Source organism: Oenanthe melanoleuca, chromosome 1A (genome assembly GCF_029582105.1).
Source record: "Oenanthe melanoleuca isolate GR-GAL-2019-014 chromosome 1A, OMel1.0, whole genome shotgun sequence".
Lineage (NCBI taxonomy): Eukaryota > Metazoa > Chordata > Aves > Passeriformes > Muscicapidae > Oenanthe > Oenanthe melanoleuca.
Genome location: NC_079334.1, coordinates 62,744,606 through 62,753,873, shown reverse-complemented (window position 1 = coordinate 62,753,873; position 9,268 = coordinate 62,744,606). Strand labels below are relative to the sequence as shown.

General features: G+C 52.5%; 1 protein-coding gene across 1 annotated transcript; it reads left to right on the top strand.

Annotated features, from left to right (window-relative positions):
* Window positions 1-1,225: 1,225 nt before the first annotated feature.
* Window positions 1,226-9,267, top strand: TMEM243 (transmembrane protein 243). The gene is made up of 4 exons (XM_056482128.1): window positions 1,226-1,361; window positions 6,765-6,815; window positions 7,632-7,736; window positions 8,758-9,267. The coding sequence occupies exons 1-4, from the start codon at window positions 1,284-1,286 to the stop codon at window positions 8,878-8,880; spliced, it is 357 nt and encodes a 118-aa protein (XP_056338103.1). The 5' UTR covers window positions 1,226-1,283; the 3' UTR covers window positions 8,881-9,267.
* Window position 9,268: the final 1 nt, after the last annotated feature.

The following is a 9,268-nucleotide window of genomic DNA, read 5'->3' as shown; positions in this document are numbered from 1 at the left end:
TTTAAATAAAAATAAAATTAGAAAATTAGCATAAATAAAAATAAATCAAAAATAACAACAAAATAATGCCCCCAGGCTTTCTCACATCAGCACATCAGCAGCTGCAAAGCAGCAGCAGCAGCAACAGTACATGGGATAACTTCAGTTAAGGAATGTGTACAGCAAAAGTGTTTCATTGCCACCAATCCCAGCCCCAGGAATATTCCCTCTCTTTTATTTAGTTTAGATGGGTAACTCATGTAGGGGACTGGGAAGAGCATGTGCAAGTTCATTTTTCAGAAGGAAAGGGAAAGGGAAAGGGAAAGGGAAAGGGAAAGGGAAAGGGAAAGGGAAAGGGAAAGGGAAAGGGAAAGGGAGCTCCTCCAAAAAACAAAGTAAAATAGAATAAAGTAAAAATAAAATAAATTACAAAATAAGTAAAATACAACAGCTACTAAATAAAGGTTAGGTTGGATGTCAGGAGGTTTTACAGCCAGAGGGTGGCTGGGCACTGGAGCAGGCTCTGTTCACAGCACTGAGTCTGACAGAGCTCAGAAGGGCCTGGACACGGCTCTCAGGCACAGGTGAGGTCTGTAGGGTGCCCTGTGCAGGGCCAGGAGCTGCACTGATATTACTTGTGGGTCCCTTCCAACTCAGGATATTCTGCTTCTGTGACTCTATGAGAGTAAAACACAATAAAGGAAAACAAAATAAAAGAAAAAGAATAATAAAATAAAACCTATAATAAGAAAAGTCAAATCGAATCAAAACCAAATCAAAACCAAATCAAGCTCCTTTTCTCCGAGCTGCCATATCATCATCCCTAATGAGATTTGCCCAAATACCGCAACTTTGTTGAGCAACAATAAGGCGCGGTCAGCGGCAGCGCGCGGGCCCCGCCCCTCCCCGCGCAGGCCGGGCTGGCGGCTCCGCACCCGCGCAGGTCCCGCGGGGCCGCTCCCGGGGCCGCTCCCGGGGTGCCCGGTGTTGCCGGTGCTCCCGCTCCGCTCCCGGGGTGCCCGGTGTTGCCGGTGCTCCCGGGGCCGCTCCCGGGGTGCCCGGTGTTGCCGGTGCTCCCGGGGCCGCTCCCGGGGTGCCCGGTGTTGCCGGTGCTCCCGCTCCGCTCCCGGCGCTCCCGGGGTGCCCGGTGTCGCCGGTGCTCCCGCTCCGCTCCCGGCGCTCCCGGGGCGGGGCGGCAGCGCGGGCGCGCAGCGCAGCGGGCGCGCAGGGGCGGGCGGCGCGGGGGGGGAGGCGCAGCATGAGCGGGCGCCCCCCCGCGGCCGCCGGCGCAGCGCCCCCGCGCCATGGAGGGATTCCCCGCCCGCGGGTACGGCACCGGCGGCGCGGACAACCGGCCGCTCTTCGGGGAGACCTCGGCCAGGGTAAGGGACAGCGCTCCGCCTCGCCACTGCCGCCCCCGGCACCCCCCTCCCCGGAACAGCCCCCCGCCGAAGCGAACCGCAGCGGGGGAAACGCAGCACAAAGTCCCGTAGTGCCCCCACTCCGCACCTGCCCGAGTAAATGCCCCCCGGCAATGAGGAGCCTCCTCCCCGGGCACCCCGGAGAGCGGCGGCTCCCCACCCCCTGTCCCCGGGCTCGGCACGGAGCGCCGCAGCAGCCGAGCGGCCGGCCCGAGCGAGGAACCTGCCCGAATCCTGCCAACAGATTTAAAAATCCCTATGAAATAAGAACGAATCCTCACTCCCCCTCAAAAACGGCATCGAAAATCAGAAAGGCTGCACTCCAATGGGAAAATATAAAAGAAGTCCCCCAGAAAGAAAAGCTTCAAATTGGCGTAATTATAAAACCGCTAAAATAAAACCAAAACAAACATCTCCCGATTAGTGCCCCAAACCAAAAATAATCCGTCAAAACCACCCCAAACGAACACCGCCCCGAATTTTTAAAAAAGCAAACTATATCCGCAAAACTACCCCTCCCACCAAGACCCCCTCCCCAAATAAAAAACTCTCAAAACATTCCCCCCTGCCATTTCCCCCAAGGAAATCAACTTTCAAATAATCCCCCCTAAACCAACATCCCCCCCGAAACTCTATCGGGAACTTGGGGCTCGGGGTCCCAAGCTCGGGGGGCCCTCGGAGTGGGGCTGGGAGGGGGTTTGGGCACGGGCAGGGTGTCCCAAAGCCGCTGTGTCCCATCCGGGTGTGCCCTGGGGCTGCACAGCCCGGGCTGCCTCTCACCCGCTTTGGGGGTCTTTGCTGGGGATGGGATGGGGTTGGGATGGGGTTGGGGGGCCGCGTTTGGTGCCCTCCTGGGAGCTGGTTTTCTCCCGGGCTGGAGGAGCCGGCGGTGGCTCCTTGGCGGCTCCTCAGGTGTCAGTCCCCGTAAGCCGCTGGGCTCCCGGCGCTGCTGCGGGGGCTCTGCTGGGGAGGGGGCTCCTGGGAATCCCTCGGGAACCACGGTACCTGGAGCTGTCACATCATGGCTCTGGGACTTGGGGTTGTCCCATTAGCAGGGGTTACACAGCTCGTGTGTGTTTGGGGGGTGCCTATTCACAAGTGTATCAAATCCATTTCCTCCCTCCCTGCAAGAACTCGGAATTGCTGGTATAATTAAAATGTTTAATGAAACAAAGTGATACCGACCGGATTTTCGGGGAAATATGGAATGAGTTGGCATAGGAGGACAGGCAGGACCCCCAGAGGATGAACTGAGGGGGGACAGGTATCCCCCACTAGCGGTTGCTGGTGCTCATGGGGAGCACTGGGGAAGAGGGTACCTTCGTCGGAGCAGTGCCCTGCACTCGGGTCCTGTTGGACGGTCCTTGGGCAGGGATTTTGGGAAGCTCCCAGCGATGGGCACTTCTGGGGACTGGGATGTGCCATCGGAGCAGGCAGGCAGTCCTGGCAGGTAACCCCCAAACTTTTCAGCCCAGGTTAAGCCTTCGATCCCTGATCCCTGCTTCTTTTCCAGCCACTCAAAGGAGAGAGGTAAATAGTAAACGTGGGATGCTAATTTCAGTTCCTGGGCTCTAACGGGGATCCAGCGTCCTGCACTTCATCCCCTGCCTGTCTCCTGTGGCTCTTTGAGCCTGTCATATGGGCGAGCAGCAGCCAATGGTGTCTCTGCTGTACCCGTGTCCGACAGACAAGGGATCACTGTGCTGCCCAGGGGTCCTTTCCTCCCCGATTCACTGGGGTTGCTTGGAAACGGACGCTGGTGAAGTCCCGAGCTGGAATGTTCTGTGTCAGAAATGGAAAAGCTAAACTTTGCCTTTAAATGGGAGCAGGTCTGCCGGGAGAAGTGCGTCTGCCCGCGCCCCTGCTCTGCTTTTGGGTCTGTGCAAGTGATGGCTGATTCTGGCAAACCGGGATCCTCTGCTCGGGCTGGGGCACTGCTTGTGCCCCAGAAAGCCCTGCACCCAAAATTAGGGATCTCCCACCCTTGCCAGCAATTGGAAATGGATGTAGAGGTGGGGATTCCCTCTTCCTGCCTTCTTGTATCCTCCTGGTCTCCAAGCTGGTGACTTTGAGGGTAAAGCCACTCCGTGGGGATGGCAGAGCTGGGCAGCAGAATCCTCTCCTTGCCCTGCCGTGGTCCAGCTGCCCCTGCCAAGCTCATCCTCCCGTGCCACTGCTGAGCAGGGAGTAGGGCAAGATGGCACCAAAGAAAGAAGCACCAAAGGGAAGAGGGAGTGCAACGGCGCGGTGCTGATGAATGCCAGGCGCTGTGGATTCAGCTGTGGTTTCCAGGGATGCAGCACTGGCAGTGGATGGGTATGAGACAATGCAAAGGCACAGCTGTACGGTGGCAAAGAGGGGACACAGAGTCACAGGTGCAGCACTTGTCAGGAAAGAAGTTGAAAGTTGGGTTCCTCCGTGGTGGGAGCATTTGTGTGGGTGGGAGTTAATTATTGTGGGTTGGAAGCACAAAGCAATAGAGAGGCTGAGCAGCTGGGGATGGGAATGATGAGCTGTTGAGGACACACCAGGAAGTCCCCACGTCTTGCAGTGGGTGGGTGGCCAGCATGGCCCTGAGCACAGCCTGAATTGGCTGCAGTTCCACCAGGTCGGCTCTGGCACTGCATTCAGGTATCCCCTACGGCTGCAGCGGGCTGCAATGGCTGCTGACCATCTGGACTTGCTGATGTAAGGCTTAAAAATGGCCCTTCCGTCACTCCTGCAGAGATGGCACCAGGTACCCACGCCCCAGGGGACCTGCCCATTCCCTTGTCCTGGCCAAGCCCCTGCTGGGCTCCCTGTGGGCTCAGCCCACATGATGCTGACTTGGAGGATTCAAGGATTGAAGGTGCCGAGCTGGAATGGGGCAAAGAGTGAAGCTGCCACTCTGTCAAAGCCTGTGAAGGGAGTGCAGATAATAGTCTCAGCCTGGCCTCAGTTTCCCTGCTGCTCCAAGAACCTTGACCCAGATCCTAAAGAATCCTTGATTGTGCCCTCCTGCTTTGTAAGGATTGACACTTTCTGACCTTATGTCCCTTCCTCAGAGGCAGATGGAGGGAGACCTCTGCACTGCAGAGGCTCACTGGGAAAAGTCTGATGCCTCCAGCCCCTGTAACACCCTCCCCAGAGTAGGAGGAGAGGGCAGAAACCCTCCTGTTTCAAAATGCATCTTGTGCAACAGCAAGACATGGAATTCATCTCCTGTCTGGCCAATAGCTCACCACGTCTTGGCAGCTGTCTGGCTGAATGGGGACCCCCATGGAGGCAGTGCTGGGCTGTATCAGAAGTTGGTGTGTCTGTGCCAGTACCCTGTGCTGGTCCAGGTGACCTCAAGCAGCTGCAGGCTCTCTGTTTTGGTGTGCCTGCTGGGGTTTTTTGTCTTTTTACTCTAGCAGATATTACAGTACATAGTGATGCTGGAGAAAAGTCCTTCCTGGATCATCTGTGCTGGTTTTAAGAGCTGGCTGTGCCAGCTGGGTGAGGTGTAGGACACAAGGCTCAGCACAGGAGTTTCTGTGTGCCCAGTGTGCCCTCGAGTGTCTGTGTGCCCAGGAGTGTCTGCCTGGGCTGGGCTGTGCACTGGGACACAGTGTGGAGGTGAAAGGCTCTGTCATCCCCAATCCCTTTAGCCGTCTTGGCCTCTGCTTGTGTATTTTTAACCTTTTTGCTGTGCTAAGCTGCCTGGGGCTGAAGTGTCAGCGGGCACTGGGGAATACAACCTCTCACTGCTTTGCCAAGCCTGGGATTTCAGGATCAGTGTCTCTAATCCCTGCATCCTGAAATACCTTCTTCTGTCAGCAGTGCATTTGGGAAATTTCAGTGACTGCAGGTTTAAGCACAGGGAAGGGGATGCCTTGGCCACAGGGACTGGACACCACGTGCTCCACTGCCAGCATCCATACCTGATCCAGCTGTCCCTGGGAAGTGACAGTCCATCAGTCAGCAATGTGAGATGAGAGGTCCCTGTGCTGGGGATGCTCTCTCCCACACTGAAAGTGTGAGAGAAATTCTCCATGGCTGCTACAGGAGCATCAGTGGTTTTGTTTTACAAAGAGGGGTCAGGGACTAATAGAAGAGGTTTCAGAGTCTGCTTGTTGTGGCTCTATCCCTTGGGGATGAGCACAACCAGGGCACAGCATCCACCTGTTCCTGAGCCACTTTAATGTGAGCTCCACAAAGCCTCAGGTCAGGGCTGATGGTGTCCCACAAAAGCATGATTTGCTGCTCTCTGCCTCCTCTTTGCTTTCTTCTAGTGCCCTGCTGCTGTCATGTGTTATTTCTTCATGACATGGACTTCTCCCTCTACAAATCTAAATTCTAGGAAAGGAAGAAGGGTGCAAGAGCAGGTGGAGGGAAGCCCGTGTTGCCTTGCCTGCTGTCTGGGATGTCTTGGGCAACATGCTTTCACTGCTCAAACTCTTTTCTCACTTTCTTTTCACCATACCTACTTAATGACTCAGTATAGTTAATTGAAGTCTGAGGTGTTTTCTCTCTGCTCATTTTTTCTGCTGTAGCTGTTCTTTTAGCCTTTGAGTTGTCAGCTATCTGGGTGTGCAGCCCTGTCTGACTGTGGCAATACATGATTATACTCAGAGCAGCACCAGGGAGAAGGCAGTGTGCTGGCAGGGATTGGACTACTCTCCTTTCCCTTTGTTTTTTACTCCAGAAGGTTCATCAGTACAGGGTCCTGCCGTGGGTGCTCCTCTGAGCCCGTGGTCACACAGCCCAGTGCCACAGCCCTGATGCCACTGGGATGGGACTGCTGTCACTGAGGGATCTGTCTTCCCAGCTGCACAAAGGTTGTGTCCTCCCAGTTGTTTTATACTGATCAGGAGCAGCAGAAAGGAGTGTGGGGGGTATATCTGTCTGTCCAAGCACAGCATCTGTGTGGCATCTTTGGATCTGCTGGTGTTAGGGTGGAGCATTTGGGGTGTGGGCAATGCTTCAGCTCCTCGCCAGTAGCCCACAAATTCCCACCTAAAACTCTATCAGTCTATTAATTCTCAGGCAGTGAGGCTAAAAAAAGCTTTTTCTAACAAACTCCATCTGTGCACTCCCACTTAAAAAAAGAAAAAAATTAAATATAATTTGCACAACTGTAATAAATTTGGACATAACGCAGAAGCCATTTGCAAATGAGCAAATCTGCATGAGGCCTTGACCAGTACAGCCTCCCTGGGGTCTGTGGAGAGAGGGAAACCTTCCTGTGTGGCAGAGCTGTGCAGGGAGCCTTGATGGTGTGCTGGGGATAATGGATCCTGGCTGATCTCAGTGCTGTTGGTTAATGCTCTGTTTTATATGGTTTGGGGGGCTTTTTGTTGTTGGTTTTTTTAGGTACACATAACACTCTTCTCTTTTCTTTAGGACAGAATCATCAATCTAGTTGTTGGTGGCTTAACAACCTTGCTGCTTGTAGTAAGTATCTCCCATCCCAGCCCATGTTGCGTCTTTAAGTGACAGGGAGAAAACCAGAATTCCTCCCCAAAAATGGGTGGTGAGACTTCCAACGACCAAAGAGTCTTTGATTTAGGGCAGGCAGTCATTTTGGGACGTATCTGTCTTTTGAAACTCTGTCAACAGAAGGGGAATACCTTTCTTTAAGAGCTGCAATAAACTCCTTTAAGTTTTCTGGTTTGTCCATCCTGGCTGAACATGAGGCTGGGTGAGACAACAAAGCATTTATGTGCCAGGAGAGCGTGTTTGCTTCTATTTCCTTCTATTTATGATTTATGGCTCTATTTATGGTTATATGAGTCTTTCCAAAGTTCATCCCTTGGTGTTGAGCCGTGCTTTCCCCAAGTTTTAAAGACAAACCCGACTAGAGGCATCAGTTGTGTGTTCCACGGGGGATTGCTGGAGAGCTGAGGTGCAGGGAGGCTGTGGGGACAGGTGAGGTGCCAGCTGGTGGAACACTGGCTGAAGGGATGCTCCTACATGGGCAGTGTGCACCCCCAGGCCTGATGGCTTCCTGGCTACTTGGAGGGTGGTTTCTGGCAATAAGCCAGCATGGCAGTTTTTATTGTTTCTCCTCTCAGTGTGCAGCTCTATCAAAGCAGTTTTCCTCCAGACTTGCACATTTTCCTTCAGTGCCTCAGGGGTGGGAGTCAGAGGCCAGGGAGGGGTGTGCAGATCAGGATGTGAGCTCTGTGCTGCTCCAGCCCTTGGGCTGAGTCTCTTCTCACTGCAGCTCTGGCCAGAGTGAAACCCTCATCTTTGTTTTCCTCCACACAGGTCACTCTAATCAGTGCTTTTGTCTTCCCACAACTACCTCCAAAACCTGTGAATGTATTTTTTGCTTTCTGCATCTCCTTGTGTTGCATTTCTGCTGGCATTCTTGTAAGTACCGCCATGTTTGCCGTGCTCTGATAAAATCTGCTTTCCGTGGTGCTGCCTTCTTTTTGACACTCTCCTAGAAAAGCTTTCCTGCCTCTGTAACACAGGCTGACAATGAGGGAGTGGCAATGACTTTTGTATTTACTGCAGAGGAAGTGTGTGAGCTGAGCCAACTCCTGCAGCCCAGCTGTGGTGCAAGACTTGTCACCTCTGGCACTGCCACCCATAGCTGCCAGTGGAGACAGAGAGTAGGAAACCAGGGAGCAGAGCACTGAAATGGGAATGCAGAGATGGACTGTGCTGCAGAACACTTGAAATGGGATCAGCCATGCATTTGCATTAGTCAGTGACCTTTCAAACACAGGATGAGTTACAGGGGTAGGAAGCTACAGCAAGTGGAAGATGTTCCTCTACTCAACAACTGCAAAATTCCAAGGAGTTGGTCCCAAGCACTAGCAAAGGGACCTGGCAGGTCTGGATCACAGGATGGTTTGGGTTGGAAGGGGCTGTCAAAGACCATGGGCAGGAAGATTGGTGGCTCCTTCTTCTGCTGTAGCTCTTCAGACTCAGAGCATTCTCCTTCCTCCAGCTGTGAGCTGGAACAGCCCTGAACCTGTCACTGCTGGCTATGCTGGGAAGTTGCTCTGCATTGCCTGGTCAGTCCCAGTTTTGATCCTACAGCTGGTACCCACAACTCTCCCAGAATAGACTGTATTAGTGCAAAGCTGATGTTTGTCCTCATCCACCAGGATATAGCCAGCTTTGAGAGTTAAAACACCCCCAGCTAAGCCACCTACTCTCCCTTCCTCTCAGCAAAGCTGACCAGACAGCACATGGCCTCAGGGCCAGTTTCACAAAGACACACACACAGTCCTTTGGCCACAAGAAGCTGGATTGTTTTACAGGAAGAAAAAAAAAAACATCACCCCAAAACTAAACCTGCAAGTTGCCAATTCAGTTACCAAAGAAAGTTTCCTCAGAATACCTGGTTTTTGAAATAACACAAACTCATTTTCTCTTCTAGATCTACTGGTATCGACAAGGAGACCTGGAACCCAAATTTAGAAACCTAATTTACTACATATTGTTTTCTATTGTCATGTTATGTATATGTGCCAACCTGTACTTCCATGAAGTGGGTAAATGAAGGACACTGGGAATACCCAGCAATGATGCTACTGTGTCAGACTGCTTCCAGCTCAGCTCTCAGCTCTACTCGAGACATTTAAGTGAGAACCATCAGCCTGAGAGGAAAGAAATGGGTTGTGCAAGGATAAATCAGTACATGATTTTCATGTAAATGTATATGTAATGTCCCTCTTGTTGGGGAGAATTATTGCCATAAGACGTGACATTCTGCTTTTTTTTGAAGAGCTACTGTTGCGCTTAATGAACATTCCAGTTGTACTGATGTTTCAGAATGGCACAAGCTTTTTCATTTTGGAAAAAACTGCACTTTTTTTATTACTGTACAAATAAACTGCAGCACTGAAAGGATCTGTGGCAGTATAAATAAATGGCATCTTACAGTCAAG